This window comes from Choloepus didactylus, chromosome 5 (genome assembly GCF_015220235.1).
Source record: "Choloepus didactylus isolate mChoDid1 chromosome 5, mChoDid1.pri, whole genome shotgun sequence".
Classification (NCBI taxonomy): Eukaryota; Metazoa; Chordata; class Mammalia; order Pilosa; family Megalonychidae; genus Choloepus; species Choloepus didactylus.
In genome coordinates, this window is record NC_051311.1 from 148093054 (window position 1) to 148116409 (window position 23356).

Consider the following 23356-nt stretch of genomic DNA (forward strand, 5'->3'; position numbering starts at 1 on the left):
TTTTTGAGATCCTGCTGTATTAATGAAAAGTACCCACATGAATATTGTGGTAAAAATTATTGACCTCTCAGGGATAAAGAGAAAATATTACCAGTTCTAGGCAAAATAGCACATTACTTACAAAGGAAAGTTAATCATTCTGGAATGGCATCAGACTTAACATCTGCTACACTGGAAGCTATAAGATGATGGGATTTAAAGCACTGACTATTGAAATAAAATGTAACTCAAGATTCCTACACACATCCAAGATATTCATCTATGAAGTTAAAAGAAAGATATTAAAGAATTGTGAAAACTCTTAGAATACATCACCCAAGTACTCCAGTTTGAGGAAATATCTAAGCTCCAACCAATAGAATAATAATAACAACAACAACAACTCAGAACAAAGGCATCAAGATGAGGTAATATAAAAAGGGAGGCAGTGGTGAACAGTGAAACCATGCAAATATATATTATTATCTCTTAATAGATAAAGATAAATTGGGAACAATATTGGTAACAAAAAGTACTATATGAGAATTCCTGAAAGAGAAAGGACATACAGAATAAAATTATAATAAATATTAAATGACCAGAAAAACCTAGAAGTTGGGGTGGGGAGTGGGGTTAGGAGAAAGAAGATGTAAGAATGTTCCAGAGGTCTGATTTAGAATGCCAGAAATGGATCACTCCAATGTTGCAGTAGAATTGTATTGATCTTACTTCTTCCCTGCATGGCCGAGAAAATAGAACTAAAGTTATATTGCTGGAATTGGCAATATTTTTTTGGTAAAGGGACAGAGAGTAAATATTTTAGGCTTTATGAGCCATAGCCTTTGCCACAACAACTCAACTCTTCTACTGTAGTGCAAAAGCAACCATAGTCAATACATAAATAAATAAACTTGCCTCTGTTCTAATAAAACTTTATTCATAAGCATCAGGTTGGATTTGGTCTATTGTTAGACCGAAAGATACAAAAAAAATAAAGATATAATGATTTTATAAGAAAAGTCAATATCAGAGATTGAATAGGTATTCAAGAAAAAAAGAGGGGAGATGAAATTGGAGGGGGCTGGGAGATAGCCTGATTTTTCACTCCCTTGCCTACCCATCATTAGCTCCACCATTTCTTTCCTTTTCCCTCATTCCCAACCTATGCCAGTTCCATAAAAGTAAAAATTAGGACATAGGCTTGGGAGAGTGTTTCCAGATAGTGGAATTTAAGAGAACAGAATCCCCAGAAATTATAGGAAGGAATGTAAGTGGAAACTTGACAGCTACACTGCTTGGGCAGCTCTTCTGCAACCACTGTTATTATGAGAGTGAAATGATGTGTGGGCCCACTGCTTGTGAAGGAAATGACCCAAACTAACTGAGCCCACTGGCATTTATGGATGAGCTATTTAGGAGAAGATTAGAAGACACCAATCATCACTTACACTTAACATTATAGTGAAACTATGCAATAGCCTTTTGTTACTTAGTGTTGCTTAATTATTGTTCTTACCACTAGGTGGCACTCACCCAAAGTTGGAGCAGTCCAGGAAGGGGCTAAAGAGGTTGCTAACTGGCATGGAATGAATCGGGCCCACAAATAAGTTTTGATGTTTGCATCATGTTTGCAAAAATTTGGATTACTGTTCAATAGTTTAAGTTAGAGAATGCCACTTTATAAAATCTGTGTTTCTTGCTTCTCTTGAAAAATGGAAGATCCAAAAAGCCAGTCTTTTACAGAGAGCATACCCTCTGCAGTTCAGGAGCAGCTTATTATTCTCATCTGGCTTGCTTCAATCAGTTATATGCCTGTCTGGCCCCTATAGATATTTTTTACTTTGTGGTCCTTGCATTACAGTTTCACCTTAAGTCCTCAAGCTATTGATGTTTTTTCAAAGAAATCTAGGAAAAATATAATTTGATAATGAAATGTATTTCAGAAATACTGATGTGAAGATAAAACAGAAGAAATAATACAGGAATCAAGATCTGGTTACTAGATTACAGGAAGAATCTTGAATTAAGGAAACGAATTCAAGGCAGTATGAAAAGGCAAAAACTATGGCATCCAGCAAATGTCAGCTTTATGTGGATTAATGCATTAAATCCTTAAAATCACTCTGTTACATAGTTTATTTCCCACTATACAGATAAGGAAAGTGAGGCTCAGAGTGTTGAATAACTTTTCCAAAGTCCTAGTTAATAAAGGGCAGAACTAGTTTAACCCTAGGTGGTTCTGAGACAAAGCTCAGGTCCTAAGACCCTTGATAATTTTACAATCAGCTTGAAGTTGTAATGTGGCTTGCTTTGCCAACCCAGACTGAATTCTTCTGAATCCTCAAATTGGTTAATCCTGATTTCCCTGTTGGGTGAGGAGATAATTCCTAAAGGAGGAAAGTAGATGAGTGATCTGTTGCCTTCTCCATTTTGAAAAATGGGGAAGAAGGTTCTTTCGGATAGTGGCACAGACCACTTGCATCCCAGTCATTCTTTCCTTCTCTGCCCAGGATTCTCCTTCCTATGAGAACTCAAAAACTCCCAGGGTTGCTTGCTCCAACCTGAAAGAACCAGAAAACCTGCTGGGTCGGGGGTGGAGGCCGTTCTTATGACAGCTGCTGCCACACGGTGTCACTGTCGAAACACAGGGAACACAGCCACCAGCTAGGGTGCCTGCTGCACAAGACTGTTGCTGAATCGCGGACTGGGACTGTGGTCCTTGGCCACTGCAGAGGAGGTCTTTGGTGACCTACGAGCACCAATACCACCCATCACTTGTCTGGCAGTAGTTTCTCCACAGGGAGAAGAGACCTCTCAGTGTTACTTATGACTATGATAATTCTAGACCATTGTAGACCTGAGCCCCCCAAGATTTCACACTTTGGGATTGACATATAAAATCATTTTAACGAGACCCACACTCAGTCCCCAAGATGACTGAGTTTGGAAGGATTTTCAGTCTCAGCCATGTAATTGCCCAGCATTACCTCTCCTTCCTCCCACCTTCTTTAACCATCTCTGTATGTGACAGAACTTCCTCTCCATCTCTCTGTCCCCAACACCCACCCTCATTGTTATCCAAGGAAGAATGACATTTCTTTACTCTTGAAACTTGACCTTTTTGCAAAAACAGGATGTAATTTTAATGCCTGTAGTTCTTTCAACTGCTAGGAAATTTACTCTGCATGGATTGAATCACCTTGCATGGATTAAAGCAGAATGACTTGGTTTCAGACCCCTGGGTGTGGACTGTAGAAAGCATCCCAAGCAGCTCAGTGCGAAGAAGATGATCCCCAAATCCCTTCTTGTTAAAAAACAATGTGCTCACTTCGGCGGCACATATATTAAAATTGGAACGATACAGAGAAGATTAGCATGGCCCCTGTGCAAGGATGACACACAAATTTGAGAAGCATTCCATATTTTTATTGTCATTTGTGAATAAAGGTTTGTTTTTGTTTTTTTTTTGTTTTGTTTTTTTTTTTACATCTTCCTGTATAATATGGATGTCTTCAATCTCTTCTTCTTGCTAAATTGCACTGGCTAGAACTTCCAGCACAATGTTGGCTTAAAGAGCTTAGAGTAGACATCCTTGACTTTTACCTGATCCTGGGGGGAGAGCATTCAGTCTTTTACCGCTGAGTATGTCAGCTGTAGGCTTTTTGGTAGACTCCCAGTATAAGGCTGAACACATTTTCTTCCACTCCTAGTTTATTGAGAGTTTTTATCATAAATGAGTTTTCAATTGTCAAACACTTTTGCTGTATTTACAAAGATGATTCAAATTACCATTGGTTTCAAATGTTTAACCAGTCTTGCATTCCTGAGATAAATCTCACTTGGAAATGATATATTATCCTTTTTATATATTGTTGGACTTGATTTGCTGAAATTCTTTTAAGAACTTTTGCAGTTATGGTTCATGAGAAAAAAAATAGTTGGTGTCATTATTGTTTGCCATATAAGAGTTAGAGAAACATGCACTTGAAGAATAAATGATATTTGAATTGTTTCCAATTCACTGAAAGATGTTTTTCTTATAATTCCATGTTCTCCCTCATGAAAATATTTTCTCTATCTTTACATAGATCTTCATCATTGAGATGAAAAATATATATGAAGAAAATGCTGGGTGTGGTTTAGAAAAATCATGAAATATCAGTCTGGAAAAACTTCAATAAATTTCTAGTTTCTTGTGGCTTTATAGTCATACAGACATGTAGTCAACTCTAAATTAATCAGAGAAGAGAGACGGTCACAAAAATCCAAACTCATATTTGGAATAAGCTATGTATCATCTTTTACTGTTTCCCAAATCCCTTCCCACCAACCTGTAAGCAACCTTTCCCCAAGGCTTGCACCTCAGTTTCCTAAAACCTCCTTATCTGCCCTGGCCCTCTGGGGGAGGGAAAGGGGTGTTCTAGCAGACATCAGTGGCAGCAAGTAATAAATAACCATTACCTAATTTCTGAGCCCTGCTGCATTATAACAATAGCTATTCAGGAATCCAATTATTCTGGAAATTGAGAAGCACCTGTATCCTAGTCTCTAAGATCTTCTAAGAAGTGGAATTCCCCATGTATTCTTGTAAATCAGTTCTAGAGATATGTTCTAGTTTTCTAATGCTGCTGGAATGCAAAACACCAGAGATGGATTGGCTTTAATAAAAGGGGGTTTATTTGGTTACACAGTTACAGTCTTAAGACCATAAAGTATCCAAGATAATGCATCAACAATTGGGTACCTTCACTGAAGGATGGCCAATGGTGTCTGGAAAACCTCTGTTAGCTGGGAAGGCATCTGCTCCAAGTTCTGGTTTCAAAATGGCTTTCTCCCAGGACTTTCTTCTCTAGGCTTTAGCTCCTCAAAAATGTCACTCTTAGTTGCTCTTGGGGCATTTGTCCTCTCTTAGCTTCTCCAGAGCAAAAGTCTGCTTTCAAAGGCCGTCTCCAAAATGTCTCTGTAAGCTGAAGCTCCTCTCAGTTCCAACGCGTTCTTCAAAGTGTCACTCTTGGCTATAGCTCCTCTTCCAAATGTCACTCTCAGCTGCACTGCATTCCTGCTGTTTGTCAGCTCATTTATATGGCTCCAGTGATTTAATTTAAACCCACCCTGAATGGGTGGGGTAACACCTCCATGGAAATTATCCAATTAGAGTCATCACACACAGTTGGATGGGGTGCATCTCCATGGAAACACTCAAAGAATTACAATCTAATCAACACTGATATCACTGCCCACATAAGATTACATCAAAGATAATGGCATTTTGGGGGACATAATACATTCAAACCCGCACAAGATAATTAGCCAGGAAAACTATATTATGCTTCTACAAAATTGATTCATTTCCCTATGTAATAAGAAAAATTATTTCTTCATATGCTAATTATCTTTAAAAGTGGAGGGCATTAAGTGACTGATAATTTTTACATCAGTGATAGAACCCCCTCCTAAAGCAAAAAGAATGAAATTTAGAATTATGTAAAGATTCAAGCTTTTGACTTTTTCTTTTATAGATAAAGAAGCTCATTGCTTTCAACATTAAGCTTCTCGTCTGTTAAACGAAGGGCCCCAAATGACTTGACCTCAGTTGCAGAGTAGAAAAAGGAGCTCAGATTCCCATATACTGCATTTGCTATTACCCTCTCGCTGCATTTGAACTAATCAATCATCTCAGTCATTGTCTCCGAGACTTTTTCCCCCCAGAAACCAGTAATATTTTACATTAGAATTCCAGGATTCAGCTTTCAGAGCACTTGGCTGAAGTTAAGGAAGGAACACTGCTGGCATTGTGGCTATCCCTTTGTGGCTTATAGGCAATCCAAACATCGGTTGCGTGTTGTTATATACCAATTTTCAGAGAGGGCAATGGGATCCCACATTACAGTATGCTTAAAATAAAAACAGAAAAACCTCCTTTCAGAGGTTGTGGGATGACATGTACTTTTGTGCCACTTCATCAAAACTTGCTGTTTCAACCAGAGAGTTTATTACAAAGTGCAGTAAAGTGGAACAGAACCGCAAGAGAAACAAAGCTCCCCCACCCTTTCTCAATTACTCCGAGAAGAGGATTTTCCTTCGGAAATAACATGGCTGCCTCTGTGCTCACTGTGCACAATGGCTTTGTGATTGAATGAATTCCCCGTAGGGTTCTACTACGAAAATACCTGAATGAGTTAGGAATCAGGTAAATGAAATACACATTTATACTCTCTTTCATTGAATGTCCCTCTTTCTTTGGAATGGAAACTATATTATTAAGTTATCTGCGGAGGTGGAATTGGGGCAGGCAGAGATAGATTCAGATTTAGTTCCCTTAAGTTTGAGATGCGGAGCAGGATATGTAAGTAATGAAGATGTCCTATCGCAACTGGGAGAAATAAATTGAGCTAGGCTAAGACTGTGGAGTTGGAAAAACCGAAATAAAGGAATTTACGGTGAGTAGTGTTGATAAGCACGTGTGGACGAGATTCTAAAACTCTGTCACGAGCTTATCAGTCAGAATTCCTGTCACTACCCTACTGGTTTGGATTCAACAAAGCGAACTTTGCACTTGTATCTTTCCTCTGTGATCCTGAGATGGTGGTGTAAGGTGCCAAGAACTTTCAACTTGCTTTTTTAAAATTTTTAATTTCCATTCTCCCTTATTCCAAAAAGAAGTATATAAATAGGCTGAAACTTCCATTGCAGAGTTGCCTGAGGTAGAGCTGGAAAGTTGCAAAACTAAATCAAAGCAAGCTGTGCTTTCCTGCTTCTGAATTATTAAGCATTTATATTTGATGGGTCATGTAACACACTTGACTGAACAGCAGAGCTTAGTGTCAGGAATTTTGGAGATACCTCATTCTAACAGAAGGCATATTTTAGGCCTGATCCAACTAAACTTTGATGATGGAATAGAAAACTTAAGTACAAGAGTGGACTTTTTAAAAAGTTATACCCATAAAGTACATAAACACGCTGAACCAACAAAGCAAAACAAATGATGTGTTTATGATGCTAATTATTGAACTTTACCAACTCAGTTATAAATGTATTAAAAAGTTGCTTAGATTGGCAATGGATCTTGTTTCAGTTGTTAAGCTTTTGCCCTTTATCCCCATAAGGTCAGAGTACCAATCCTGTAAAAAGAAAAGAGGCTAGGAAATATGAATAAGGTTGTAAAATGATGCAAGAGCAAAAGAATTCTAAGGTTATCTCTACCCTTTCAGGGTTTGCTTTCTGAGTTGAAAAAAAAAGGGGGGAAACTTCCAAGACAGAACTGGAGTACACTGTTTATTTCTGTGTGAGTTATAGGTGGTAATCTTTAAGGGTACAATGGGAAACCAAGGTAATCTCTAGCAATTTTCTCTTGAAAAAGAATCATATATCCAGTTTCTTGTTTCAATTTCCAAAAACATTTTTGGTGAATCTTCCACAATTTGCATACTTTGCAGATTGAGAAATACAGTGGTTATCCACAGTAGTTAATGAGAGCAGCCCAAGATTTCCATTTTTCCATAGTGCTTCAAAACCTCTAGACTCAATCATCGTCTCTTTGACGTATCTTTAAACATTACACCTAGTATCAGATTATTCCATCACATGGCATTTTGTTAAAGTATATGGAAACAAGTATGTAATATATTTCCTGTGGTACAAGCACCTTGCAAATATTCCCACCAGTGATTGCTCAGAATCACATTATGTCTGAGTGGTGATTGAGGGCGGCATGTCTAATAGATTAGCTTTCCCAACCTTCTGCTTTAGTCAGCTTTTCCCAGGCTCCCTGTTGATGGTTGCTTTTAACCAGATTTCCTTTTAAATGATAAGATACAAGGGATAGGAATCAGAAATCATGAGTCAATAACCTCTGAGATGTTCTTACCCCCAGTAGTGAACTGAGGTATTGATGAAGTTATAGTAAAATGTGATGGAAACAATCTTTTATGCCTTCGTCTTATCTCCTTAAGCCCGAAGACCAGTCTGGTTCAATTTTGGCTTCAGGAATGTGTTTAGGACCCATAAATCATAGACTCCAATGTCTCACACTTTGAACATAGTACCCTGACCTGTCACTTCTCAAGATCTCATTCATTCTCTATGACTCTTTTTTTTTTTTTAATCTCTGAGACTTCCTTCTCCTCAGTTCTTCATCTCCACCCACCCAAGAGTTTGTGCCCCTCTCTCACCAGTAGCTTTAATACCTACCCTGAACCTCCTGACTAGTCCCTCTGCTTTTCAGCCTCCTGCCACACCCACTCTGCATTTTACCCCACCCTTGGATAAGAGACAAGGAACAATCCACCATTCCTACAACTATATCCAGGGGACTGGGCCCTGCTGGAGAAAGTTGCAGGAACCTGCAGATGGATGAAACCAAATTTGTGAGTGTCTGGCTTCCTCGAGCCCTTGACAACCCCTTTCAGCCCTTTTATTTGATTATGGAAAGTGTTTTCTTCTATTCCATGCAATGACTCTTCTAAATCTAAACCATCACCTCCCTTCCATTAAGTTACAATCCAACTTCCAGTCTCCTACTTTCTTATTCTCACACTTCTTCTCAATCTTGCCGTCTATTCAGAGTACACCGAAAGCTTTCAGTGTGTTTTTATTTTGAACTTTTCATCCCATCCCAGCTACAAATGTTATTTACCACCACTACCAATCTGTTTTTACCTTTTTTCCTCTTATCTGAATTCTCCCCACTTCAGGAAAAGTCCAACTACCCAGCTCTTGAATCCATGCACTCCCTTCTATCACTCACTATTTATCTTATATGTTGAACCTCTTTTTCCCTACCTGCTTCTTTCCCCCGGAGTTTACCCACTCTGCAAAAAACAAAAGGAAGAACAAATACTTTCCCTTGAATTCAATTCTTCAAGAGCTACTTTTTAATCTCTTAAATTCAGATTTAATAAGGGAAGCAAGAGAAGTCTAGATTATCTTTTCTAGCAGTTGCTCTGACATCTGCTGAAATCTGGCTTCCACTCTCAGCACTCCACTGTAGTTGCCTGTGTTGGGGTCCATAATAACTGGTTAGCCAAATTTAATAGTTATTTTTAGTTCCTGTCTTATTGGACCTCTCTCTTGTGTATGACATCACTGACCCCATTCATTTAAAATTTGATAATGCCCTTGTCCTCCAAGACATGCCATTTTGTTACTTCTCCTATTTCTATAATTGGGGTCTCTTTCACATACTTTTTTATTTTGGACTACTTTCTCAGTTCTCTACTTTAATCACAGATGAATAATATGTTGAATTAACTCATCATTTTTAGCTTCTAAATCTGTATTTTCAACTCAACACCCTTCCCTGTTAAGATTTGAACAAATATGTTTGCCAGCTGGCTGAACATGATTATTAATTTTTGACAGATACTTAAATCCCATATTTCTAAAATTAGTCTCTTCCCACCACCCTACATCCCTTCCCCAAAGCCTTCTGTATATGCCACATCCACTCACCTTACCCTACACTTGAAATTTGGAGTCACCTTTTAGCTTCCTCTCCTTTATTGTCCTTCTCCTGTATTTAACTTAATCTTCAATTGGATTGCAAATATTCTGGTCACCCAGAACTTGCTTCTCCATCTACACTATAATGACCAGGAATAATTTCTTGGCAACTTATTATAATACTTCTTCATGATCTAACCCTTGCTTACCCCTTCAGCTATCAATGTGACAACCCCTTGCCTCAAGCTTGAGGCAGATGGTATTTCCAGATTCTTAATTCTCTCCTTGTTGTCTTTGTTCACAAGGTAACTTTTTTTTTAATGGAAGATTTTAAAGGGGGAATAACCAGTAGATATTGGGGAAGTTTTTCCTAAACAGTGGGGATTAGAGGTAAATCTTCTCTGGCAACCTTTTTCCCTTTTGTCTTCAGGATCCAATTACATACCAGCTCTCTTATTCTATTTTTAATAGACTTTACTTTTTAAGGCTTTTAAATTGACTTTAGTAAAAGCAGTTTATGAGGAAATCATACAGAAAGTACAGTGTTCCCATATACTTCCTTCCCCACAACACAGTTAAAGTGAACTTATGCTGTTCCTCCCTTACCTTATTTAATAGGATCAAAAGTGGTTAAAACTTTCTTTTAGTGATATGATGTCTGCAGTTGCTTCAAAATAATGCATTGTGGTGGGGAGAAATGATTCAGGGGATACACAAGAAGAGACTGGCCATGAGTTGATGGTTGTTGAGGGTGGTCATGGGTAACAGGTGTTCATTGCATTTTCTCTACTTTTGTATACATTTGCAATTTCACTATGGGTCTATGTGTGATGGGCCTGAATATAAGTATTACATCTCTTCCAAGGGTCCAATTGCAGTATTATATGAATATTTTTCCTTTTTAAAATCACATGCTGCTTTCAAGTTTCTTGCTATATCAACCAGCAAAACAAATATGTTTAAGATTTCATATTTTCAGTAGGACTGCTCATTGTGCAAAAGGAGACATGTTTTAGGGGCAGTTATAATAATAGCTTTTAATAATAACCAAATTTTATTGAGGAGACATTGTACTATGTGCATTAAATATATTGTCTCACTTTAATCCTCACAGGGTTACTTTTATCCCAGGGCTGAAAGGTCACTAGGAAGGGATCTATATAATTTACCTGACTTAGTTATTTGTTTAGCTTACACATGAGAAACTTATCTCACAAGCTGAGCTGAGTCAGAATCTCTATGAAAGAAAAGCATAATTTCTAAAGCACTCTACGATATACCATGACACTATTTTCTCCTATTGTAAGGCTTTCCTGGAAAGTTCTTTAATGCTTCACCAATGTGATATCTTCTCTTTAAATACATAACACACTGTCTGCAACAACATTTTTCTTAACAAAGATTCTAGTAGATGCTTATATTTTAACTTTGAAGGGCAAATGTCATTAATAAGCTAGTAACTATTTTCAATGAGATGATCTTGCTTAGATGAAAATTATAAGGCTGCATAGTTTGATTTAACATTGTTTAAAATTATAGTTGAAACAAAGGCCACAAATTCTAAAATAATTAAACTTGAAAGAATGAGAAGATAGTTGATATGATGGGTATGTAGAAGTCAGAGCAGTGAGTAATCAATTGAGAGAGGCTGGTGAATATTTAAAATCAAATTATACTTATTCTGTGTTCTGAATCATAAAATTAAAAGTTTATTTTCAAGAAATTCTCTTATAGTTTGTGCTTGCATAACTAAAGATCTGGAGATAATGATGTTTATTTTACTTGTTCTTGTGGAAACTTGTGTTTATTCATTTCTGTTTGCTATGTTTAATTAAATTTATTGCCCTTGTGGAATTTAACCCACCATCTGTGACTGCCCCAATCTTGGTGTAATCAGTGCAACCACCAATTCAAAAGCAGGGCAGATTCTTTAGGAGTTAAAACAAGCATTTGTGAGCTGCTTCTTTCTTGCATAGGTTTTGGAAGAATCATTTTAAAAATACAATATGCAAAATTGAGGTGGGGCAAGATGGCAGGGTGGTGAGATGTAGGCGTTAGTTACTCCTCTAGGGCAGTAGGTAGAAAGCCAGGAACTGCATGGACTGGACACCACAGAGCAATTTGACTTTGGGCATACTTCATACAACACTCACGAACGCGTGGAACAGCTGAGATCAGCTAAATCTGTAAGTTCTCGCCCCTCGCTGCCAGGCTCAGTCCCTTGGGAGGAGGGGCCATAAGTGCTGGGAATGAAGAGGGAGAACTGCAGTTGCGGCTCTTATTGAAACCTCAGGCTGCTGATCCAAACTCCAAACATAGATAGACTGAGACCAGACACTGGAGAATCCGGGAGCAGTCAGCCCAACGGAGAGGACATAGGGCTAGCAGAAACAGCAAGAAAAACCCAAAAATAAAAGCAGAGGCCTTTTGGAGTTCTGGGGAACATAGAACACAGAAGGGCAGGGCTCAAACAGAGTCAGGCTCATATGCAAATCCAGAAGGTGAGTTTCCTTGTCTGAAGAGCTGGTTTCTCTGCTTTCTTGATTGTTCCTTAATGGCCCTAATTTCCTTCTCTCTTAGCATTTCAATAGCCCATTAGATCTGCAAGGAGGGCCCTTCCTTTTTTTTTTTTTTTTTTTTCTCTTTTTCTCTTTTTCTAAAGCAGTTACTCTGAGAAGCCCATTACAGAAAGCCTCAAAGACTTGCAATTTGGGCCCAGACAAAAGCAGAGCTAAGAGAGCTCTGAGACACAAGGCAAGAAAACGGGGGTGTCCCCTTACAGCCATCTTCCTGGTGGGCTGGGAATGCTCCTGCCCAGTGCCAGTGCCAGCACCAGCACCACAGCCCAGAGCTGCCCCAAACAACCCAGTGTGACAGGAAGTGTTTCCAACAACACATGCACACACCACGGTATCGGGCGTGGACAATAGCCTTTCCAGCACCCTCAGCTAATTGTCCCAGAGCTGGGAAGGTGGAGCTGTGTGAAAAGGGGGAAATTAACATGCCCCATCCAGCAATCCTTTCAGCAGACTGGGAATGCCCCTACACAGCCCTGCAGCCCAGAACCTCCCTTGGGGGACAGCACTCACCTGTGATGTAGCATGGTCATCCCTCGGCAGAGGACCTGGGAGTGCACGGCTTGGAAAAGGGACCCACCCGCAAGTCCCAGGGACCATATGCCAATACCAAGGACTTGTGGGTCAGCCCAGAGACAAACTGTGGTGAGAGTGAACTGAAGGATTAGACTATTGCAACAGCTTTAAATATCCAGGAACACCTGGGAGATTTGATTATTAAAGCCAGCCCCCCAACCACTCAGACACATGCCCCATATGCAGGGCAGGCAACACCAACTACACATGCAATCTTGGTGCACTAATTGTACCCCACAAGACTCACACCCCCACTCACCACAAAGACAAAGTGGGGGATAACTGGCTTGAGGGGAATAGGTGGCTCACGGATGCCACCTGCTGGTTAGTTAGAAAAAGTGTACTCCACAAAGCCGTAGATCTGACAAATTAGAGATAAGGGTTTGAATCGGTCTACATATCCTAAAAGAAACCTATCAAGTTAAGCAAATGCCAAGAGGCCAAAAGCAACAGAAAATTTTAAAGCATATGAAAAAACCAGATGATATGGACGACCCAAGCTCAAACACCCAAATCAAAAGATCAGAGGAGACATAGTACTTGGAGCAATTAATCAAAGAACTAAAGACAAACAATGAGAGCATGGCACAGGATATAAAGGACATGAAGAAGACCCTAGGAGAGAATAAAGAAATCGCAAGAGTAAATAAAAAAATAGATGATCTTATGGAAATTAAAGAAACTGTTGACCAAATTAAAAAGATTCTGGATACTCATAGTACAAGACTAGAGGAAGGTGAACAGCAAATCAGTGACCTGGAGGATGACAGAACAGAAAATGAAAGAACAAAAGAAAGAATGGGGGAAAAAATTGAAAAAATCGAAATGGATCTCAGGGATATGATAGATAATATAAAAATCCAAATATAAGACTCACTGGTGTTCCAGAAGGGGAAGAGAAGGGTAAAGGTCTAGGAAGACTACTCAAAGAAATTGTTGGGGAAAACTTCCTGAATCTTCCAAACACCATAAATAAACAAATCATAAATGCCCAGTGAACTCCAAATAGAATAAATCCAAATAAACCCACTCCAAGACATATTCTGATCACACTGTCAAATACTGATAAGAAGGAGCAAGTTCTGAAAGCAGCAAGAGAAAAGCAATTCACCACATACAAAGTATGTCACTAGTCAGCAGCCACCATGGAGGTGAGAAGGCAGTGGCATGACATATTTAAAATTCTGAGAGAGAAAAATTGCCAGCCAAGAATTCTTTATCTAGCAAAGCTCTCCAAATTTTAGGGAGAGCTTAAATTTTTCACAGACAAACAACTGCTGAGAGAATCTGCTAACAAGAGACCTGCCCTACTTGAGATACTAAAGGGAGCCCTACCGACAGAGAAACAAAGAAAGGAGAGAGAGAGATATGGAGAAAGGTTCAGTACTAAAGAGATTCAGTATGGGTATGTTAAAGGACATTAAGAGAGAGAGGAAAAAAATATATCGGACAGACATAAAGCAAAGGATAAGATGGCAGATTCAAGAAATGCCTTTACAGTAAAAACGTTGAATGTAAATGGATTAAACTCCCTATTCAAAAGATATAGATTGGCAGAATGGATAAAAAAAAATGAACCATCAATATGTTGCATAAAAGAGACTCATCTTAGACACAGGGACACAAAGAAATTCAAAGTGAAAGAATGGAAAAAAATATTTAATGCAAGCTACAGCCAAAAGAAAGCAGTCATAGCAATATTAATCTCAGATAAAATAGACTTTAAATTCAAGGATGTTATGAGACACAAAGAAGGCCACTACATACTAATAAAAGGGGCAATTCAACAAGAAGAAATAACAATCATAAATGTTTATGCACCCAATCAAGGTGCCACAAAATACATGATAAAACACTGGCAAAACTAAAGGAAGCAACTGATGTTTCCACAATAATTGTGGGAGACTTCAACATATCACTGTCTCCTATAGATAGATCAACCAGACAGAAGACCAATAAGGAAACTGAAAGCCTAAACAATCTGGTAAATGAATTTGATTTAACAGACATATAGAGAACATCACATCCCAAATCTCCAGGATACACATTCTTCCCTAGTGATCACAGAACTTTCTCCAGAATAGAACATAAGCTGGGACATAAAACAAGCCTCAATAAATTTAAAAAAATTGAAATTATTCAAAGCACATTGTCTGACCACAATGGAATACAATTAGAAGTCAATAACCATCAGAGACTTAGAAAATTCACAAATACCTGGAGGTTAAACGACACGCTCCTAAATAGTCAGTGGATTAAAGAAGAAATAGCAAGAGAAATTGCTAAATATATAGAGATGAATGAAAATGAGAACACAACGTACCAAAACCTATGGGATTCAGCAAAAGCAGTATTGAGGGGGAAATTTATTGCACTTAACGCATACATTAAAAAGGAAGAAAGAGCCAAAATCAAAGAACTAATGGATCAATTGAAGAGGCTAGAAAATGAATAGCAATCAATCCTAAACCAAGTAGGAGAAAAGAAATAACAAGGATTAAAGCAAAAATAAATGACACAGAGAACAAAGAACAATAGAGAGAATAAATAACACCAAAAGTTGGTTCTTTGAGAAGATCAACAAGATTGACAAGCTCCTAGCTTGACTGACAAAATCAAAAAGAGAGAACCCATATAAACAAATTAATGAATGTGAAAGGTGACATTACGGCAGATCCCAAAGAAATTAAAAAAATTATAAGAGGATACTATGAACAACTGTATGCCAACAAACTGGATAATGTAGAGGAAATGGACAATTTCCTGGAAACATATGAACAACCTAGACTGACCAGATGTGAAATAGAAGACCTCAACCAACTGATCACAAGCAAAGAGATCCAATCAGTCATCAAAAAGCTTCCCACAAATAAATGCCCAGGGCCAGATGGTTTCACAGGGGAATTCTACCAAACTTTCCAAAAAGAATTGACACCAATCTTACTTAAATTCTTTCAAAACATTGAAGAAAATGGAATACTACCTAACTCATTTTATGACGCTAACATCAATCTAATACCAAAACAAGGCAAAGATGCTACAAAAAAGGAAAACTACAGGCCTATCTCCCTAATGAATATAGATGCAATAATTCTCAACAAAATACTTGCAGATCAAATCCAAAGACACATTAAAAAACTCATAAACCATAAGACCAAGTGGGGTTCATTCCAGGCATGCAGGGATGGTTCAACATAGAAAATCAATCAATGTATTACAACACATTAACAAATCAAAATAGAAAAATCAAATAATCATCTCAATAGATGCTAAAAAAGCATTCGACAAAATCCAACATCCCTTTTTGAAAAAAACATTTCAAAAGGTAGGAATTGAAGGAAACTTCCTCAATATGATAAAGGGCATATATGAAGAACCCACAGCCAGGACAGTACTCAATGGTGAGAGACTGAAAGCCTTCCCTCTAAGATCAGGAATGAGACAAGGATGCCTGCTGTCACCACTGTTATTCAACATTGTGCTAGAAGTGCTAGCCAGGGCAATCCAGCAAGACAAAGAAATAAAAGGCATCCAAATTGGAAAGGAAGGAGTAAAACTGTCTTTTTTTTGCAGATGATATGATCTTATATCTTGAAAACTCCAAGAAATTGACGATACAGCTACTACAGGTAATAAACAAATTTAGCAAAGAAGCGGGATACAAGATTAATGCACATAAGTCAGTAATGTTTCCATATGATAGAAATGAACAAATTGAAGAGACACTCAAGAAAAAGATATCATTTTCAATAGCAACTAAAAAAATCAAGTACCTAGGAATAAACTTAACCAAACATGTAAAAGACCTATACAAAGAAAACTACATAACTCTACTAAAAGAAATAGAAGGGGACCTTAAAAGATGGAAAAATATTCCATGTTCATGGATAGGAAGGCTAAATGTCATTAAGATGTCAATTCTACCCAAACTCATCTACAGATTCAATGCAATTGCAATCAAAATTCCAACAACCTACTTTGCAGACTTGGAAAAGCTAGTTATCAAATTTATTTGGAAAGAGAAGATGCCTCACATTGCTAAAGACACTCTAAAAAAGAAAAACGAAGTGGGAGGACTTATACTCCCTGACTTTGAAGCTTATTATAAAGCTACAGTTGTCAAAATAGCATGGTACTGGCACAAAGATAGACATATTGATCAATGGAATCGAATTGAGAATTCGGAGATGGACCCCTAGATCTATTGCCAACTGATGTTTGACAAGGCCCCCAAAGCCACTGAACTGGGACATAACAGTCTTTTCAACAATTGGGGCTGGGAGAGTTGGATATCCATATCCAAAAGAATGAAAGAGGACCCCTACCTCACACCCTACACAAAAATTAACTCATAGTGGATCAAAGATCTCAATATAAAAGACAGTACCATAAAACTCCTAGAAGATAACATAGGGAAACATCTTCAAGACCTTGTATTAGGCGGCCACTTCCTAGACTTTACACCCAAACCACAAGCAAAAAAATAAAAAATAGATAAATGGGAACTGCTCAAACTTAGAAGTTTGTGTACCTCAAAGGAATTTGTCAAAAATGTGAAGAGGCAGCCAACTCAATGGGAAAAATTTTTGGAAGCCATGTATTTGACAAGACTGATGTCTTGCATATATAAAGAAATCCTACAACTCAATGACAATAGTACAGACAGCCCAATTATAAGATGGGCAAAAGATATGAAAAGACAGTTCTCTGAAGAGGAAATACAAATGGCCAAAAAAACACATGAAAATGTTCAGCTTCACTAGCTATTAGAGAGATGCAAATTCAGACCACAATGAGATACCATCTCACACCAGTTAGAATGGCTGCTATTAAACAAACAGGAAACTACAAATGGTGGCAAAGATGTGGAGAAATTGGAACTCTTATTTCATTGTTGGTGGGACTGTAAATGTTCAGCCACTCTGGAAGTCAGTCTGGCAGTTCCTTAGAAATCTAGATATAGAGTTACCCTTTGATCCAGCAATTGCACTTCTCGGTATATACCCAGAAGATCTGAAAGCGGTGACATGAATGTTCATAGCAGCATTATTCACAACTGCCAAGAGACAGAAACAACCAAATGTCCTTCAACAGATGAGTGGATAAATAAAATGTGGTGTATACACACGATGGAATACTACACAGCTGTAAGAACGAACGATGTCATGAAACATGTGACAACATGGATGACTCTTGAAGACATAATGCTGAGCAAAATAAGCCAGGCACAAAAAGAGAAATATTATATGCTACCACTAATGTGAACTTTGAAAAATGTAAAACAAATGGTTTACAATGTAGAATGTAGGGGAACGAACAATAGAGAGCAATTAAGGAAGGGGGAATGATAATCCAATAAGAACAGATAAGCTATTGTGGGTAAATTTAATGTTCTGGGAATGCCCAGGAATGACTATGGTCTGTTAACTTCTGATGGGTATGGTAGGAACAAGTTCACAGAAATGTTGCTATATTAGGTTATTTTCTTGGGGTAGAGTAGGAACATGTTGAAAGTAAAGTAGTTATCTTAGGTTAGTTGTCTTTTTCTTACTCCCTTGTTATGGTTTGTTTGAAATGTTTGGTTTTTTTTATTTTATGTTTTTTTTTGATATAGTTGATTTAAAAAAAAAGTTAATTAAAAAAAATGAAAAAAAAATATGCAGAGCCCCCTTGAGGAGCTGGTGGAGAATGCAGGGGTGTTGGGCTTCCCTACCTCAAAGGTTGCTGATGTGCTCACAGACATAGGGGACTGGTGGTTTGATGGGCTGAGCTCTCTACCACAGGACTTGCCCTTGGGAAGACTGTTGCTGCAAGGGAGAGGCTAGGCCTCCATATAATTGTGCCTAAGAGCCTCCTCCCAAATGCCTCTTTGTTGCTCAGATGTGGCCCTCTCTCTCTAGCTAAGCCAACTTGGCAGGTGAAATCACTACCCTCCCCACTATGTGGGATCAGACACCCAGGGGAGTGAATCTCCCTGGCAACATGGAATATGACTCCCAGGGAGGAATGTAGACCTGGCATCGTGGGATGGAAAATATCTTCTTGACGAAAAGGGGGATGTGAAAGGAAATGAAATAAGCTTCAGTGGCAGAGAGATAACAAAATGAGCCGAGAAGTCACTCTGGTGGGCACTCTTACACACAATATAGACAACCCTTTTTAGGTTCTAATGACTTGGAATAGCTAGCAGTAAATACCTGAAACTATCAAACTACAACCCAGAACCCATGAATCTTGAAGATGATTGTATAAAAATGTAGCTTATGAGGGGTTACAATGTGATTGGGAAAACCATATGGACCACACTCCCCTTTGTCTAGTTTATGGATGGATGAGTAGAAAAATGAGGGAAGAAAAAGAAAAGGCACCCAGTGTTCTTTTTTACTTTAATTGTTCTTTTTCACTTTAATTTTTATTCCTATTATTTTTGTGAGTGTGGTAATGAAAATATCAAAAATTAATTTTGGTGATGAATTCACAACTATATAATGGTACTGTAAACAATTGAATGTATGCTTTGTTTTGTATGACTGCATGGTATGTGAATATATCTCAATAAAATGCATTTAAAAAAACACAAATTGAGGAACATTCTTTAAAAGGATGGTTCAGCAGTCTTCAAATATGTCCAGATGAAAGAAATAAATGATATATATTCAGATGAAAGACAATAAATATACCTGGAAACATACATACACACACAAATACAATATGGACTCACAGTTTTTTCATCTCCACTTTGGTTACTGACTTAGTTGTCCTAGAAAATGATCTGGGTCTGGATCCTGGCCCATCATTTAATGTATGGTGATGGCAAAGCCTCTTTGCTTTCTCAAGGCTGTTTCTCCATCAGGAAAATGGAGACCACTGCCCTGCTTTGAAGACAATTTTACGCCAAAGTAATTTGTTCAGGGTAAATACTCACAGAAGAGCATTTCTTCCTGTGATGGTTAGTCTCCCGTTAGTGTTCCATGTCAACTTGGCTAGGCTATAGTGCCCAGTTTTTATTCAAACCCTAATGTAGGTGTTGCTGTGAAAGTATTTCGTAGATGTGATTAACATCTATAATCAGCAAACTTTAACTGAAGGAGATTACCTTCCATAATATTGGTGGGCCTTATCCAATAAGTTGAAGTCCTTAAGAGCATAAACTAAGGTTTCCAGAATAGAAGAAATTCTGCCTCAAAACTACAACATCAACTCTTGTCTAATATAATTCTAATCATGTAAGAAGCAGGTTATTTTTCTTTTAGCAAATAATAACATAGTGTTTTATAAGCAATTACTTAGAATTCGTATTTAATAAAGATGCTGACTGGGTGATTAACTCCATTGATGATATTATTATAGAAGCTGAAGCAGAAGGAAGAGTTCACAGGTGCAAATCTGAATTCTCATGTTCCTCAAATTCTACAAAAGTTTATGATGGAAGCTGGACACTCCTTACTTTTAAAAATGTGTTTAGTCCTGCCCAATCAAGATGACCAAGTGAGATGCTTCAGGGCTCATACCCCCACAGAAGCTTTGAACAACCAGTAAGAAGAACTGGCAGAAATGTCTTTCTCAAAGCCCTGGGAAACAAAGGACTGCAATAATAGCACAAGTATCAAATCAATAAAAAGGCCACTGAAAAGTGGTAGGATCTCATGGCACCCTGGCTGGCCCTTCTTTCACCCCTTACTGGCTCTGTGTGGAGCTGGCCCATGCTTTCAGTGTGCAGATCCCTGGTCCCAGTTCCAGAGGGAGCAGAGTAGCCTATAATGGGATCATGTATGTCTAGCCCAATCTGTCTGTTGGTGGCTTGAGAGACTTACAGTATGAGAATTTTCCCTGCATGTAAAAGGCAGCTCACTGAGCACTGCTAATGAATGCTGTGGGAGAGCAGACAAGAGGCTGCCTGGCGCAAGGGATTGCTGGCTGTAGGATATACGGTACAGTGCCCAGGACTGGGAAGAAACTGTTTCCTAGGGAAGAGAGGACATTCATAACTGCATAAACAAACAGGGGAAGTCCTAGGGTGATATTCACATGCCCAAAATAAGACATACATGTGTAGAAAGGATCCCAGAGGCCCCTATGTTTTGACCTGGAGCTATTCTCTAAACTCACGGTATGAATAAACATTGACGGAGAGCACTTGCTCACATCTGTCTGCAAAGACTGGGAAAAGTATTTTCTGTTTCTTCTTCCTCTTATTCTCCTCCTCCTCCTCCTTCTCCTCCCCCACCTCCTCCTCGTCCCCCTCCTCTTCCTTCTCTTTCTTTTAAAAAAAAAAATTTTATTAGCTCCCGACATTTAAGGAAAGCTCTGTCTTAACACTAGCTGAATAGAAGCTTGAGGAACAGATGCCTCAGAGTTTAAATTCCAGCAATAACACTTTAAAATACAAAATTTCCAGGTTTCAATAAAAGCTTACAAAACAAAGAATCAGGAAGTAATGGCCCAAGCAAAGGATAAAATTAAAACACTAGAAACCATCAATGAGGACAACTTGGCCTGCAATATACCAGACAAAGAGTTTTAAAAAATAGTTCTATATATGCTCAAAGAGCTAAAGGAAAAAATGAATAAAAAAACTAAAGGAAATCAGGAAAATAATAAATAAATGTAAAGAGAATATGATAGAGGTCCTCAGCTGCCAGCATCTGATTAGAACCATATCTCTCGCCGGGAGTGGCCACGCTGCTTCGAGGCTCCCGGCCCGGCGGGTATTTAAGCGGGGCCCGCCCTGTCGGCTGCGCTGCAGCCTGGAGGCTCCGGGGATGGAGGAGTCATGCTCGTATCGCAGAGGTGCTAGCTAGCATGTGTCTGTAGGGTATGTTCATTTGAGACTTCTCCACCGGAAATCACCTGGTATCACTAAGTCTCCACTAAAGCCAGGGTTTGCTGCCTGATTTCTTGCCATGTCGAACGAAGTAGAGACGAGTACAGCCAACGGTCATCCTGACCAACAGGCTGCACCAAAAGCCCCATCAAAGAAGGAAAAGAAGAAAGGCTCTGAAAAGACAGATGAGTATCTCTTGGCCAGGTTTAAAGGTGATGGTGTGAAATACAAGGCCAAGCTAATTGGCATTAATGATGTGCCAGATACAAGAGGGGATAAAATGAGCCAAGATTCTATGATGAAACTAAAGGGAATGGCGGCAGCTGCTCGGTCTCAAGGACAGCACAAACAAAAGCTCTGGGTCAACATTTCGCTATCCGGGATAAAATTAATTGATGAGAAAACTGGGGTAATAGAACATGAACATCCAGTGAATAAAATTTCTTTCATTGCTCGTGATGTGACAGACAACCGGGCATTTGGTTATGTATGTGGAGGAGAAGGCCAACACCAGTTTCTTGCCATAAAAACAGGGCAGCAGGCCGAGCCATTGGTCGTTGATCTTAAAGATCTCTTTCAAGTTATCTACAATGTAAAGAAAAAAGAAGAAGAAAAGAAAAAGACTGAAGAAGCCAACAAAGCAGTAGAGAATGGCAGTGAGAACCTCCTGACTCTTGATGACCAAACTACCAAATTGAAATTGGGTATTGACCAGATGGATTTGTTTGGGGACATGTCTATACCTCCTGACCTAAATAGTCCAACATCTTCAGCCAGTGACTTGCTCCCATCAGACCTCTTTGCTCCTCCCGTCTCAGAATCTCCAGGCCAGATGTCACCTACAGGACAACCTGCAACCCAACAGACCAACCCTCTGGATCTCTTCAAAACAAGTGTTTCTGTCCCAGTAGGGCCCCTTACAGGTCTAGGTGGTGTACCAGTTATACCCCCTCAGGCAGGACCATGGAACCCCCCACCATCCTTAGTCTTCAATCAGTCCCCTTCGATGGTCCCAGGAGCTATTGTGGGTGGTCAACCTTCAGGATTTGGTCAGTCGCTTATTTTTGGCACAAGACCAGCTGTTCCAGGTTGGAACCAGCCTTCATCCTTTGCAACCTCAACCTCCCCTCCAGCCTCTGCTGTTTGGGGCCGTTTAGCATCTGTGGCAGCTAACTCTTGGCCCTCAACAACCTCCTTAGGGAATCCTTTTCAGAGCAATGTCTTTCCAGCTTCTGTGCCAGCCCAATCCTCTTCTATGCTCCCTTCTCTTCTGGTCGCTCCTCCTCAGCCACCTCCTAGAACTGCTGCTGCCCAGGACATCTCCAAAGATGCCTTCACTGCCTTAGACCCACTAGGGGATAAAGACGTTAAGGAAGTAAAAGAAATGTTTAAGGACTTACAACTGTGGCAGCCACCTGTACCTGCAAGGAAGGGAGAGCAGTCTTCCTCTGGGACTTCCAGTGCTTTCTCCAGTTATTTTCACAGCAAAGTTGGCATTCCTCAAGATAATGCAGACCATGATGACTTTGATGCTAATTAATTGTTGAGCAAAATCAATGAACCACCAAAGCCAGCTCCAAAACAAGGTGCCCTGCCAGCTACCAAATCTGCTGACAATGCATTTGAGAACCCTTTCTCTAAAGGTTCTTTCAGTTCTTCACCACAAATCCCTGTGGCTCCTCAACCCACGGCTCCTAATGTATATAGGGATCCTTTTGAAAATCCATTTGCGTAACTTCTGAACTTGGTATGCTGACAATCCAGAGGAACAAAAAGGTTGGCTTTTTTAGCAGTCAAGGACAAAGCTAATAGCCAGATGCGTCCTGACCTCTGCCCTTGTTCCAGCTTTGACATATTATCTGTTGCCTTATTTCTTGCTGCCTCTTGGACCTGTAAAATGCCTTTCACTTCCTGTCTAGGTTAAAGCTAAACTGAGTCTATGGCTTTAAATAAATTC

General features: G+C 39.1%; 1 protein-coding gene and 1 non-coding gene across 2 annotated transcripts; both read left to right on the forward strand.

Annotated features, from left to right (window-relative positions):
• The first annotated feature begins 3299 nt into the window (after window positions 1-3299).
• LOC119535628 lies at window positions 3300-3406 on the forward strand. Its single transcript, XR_005217241.1, has one exon. It is a non-coding gene; the product is annotated as a U6 spliceosomal RNA (small nuclear RNA).
• Window positions 3407-21242: 17836 nt separating this feature from the next.
• LOC119535025 (disabled homolog 2-like) lies at window positions 21243-23134 on the forward strand. The gene is given in 1 exon segment (XM_037837557.1): window positions 21243-23134. A coding segment is annotated over 1 exon segment (1656 nt). The 5' UTR covers window positions 21243-21478.
• The last annotated feature ends 222 nt before the right edge of the window (window positions 23135-23356 follow it).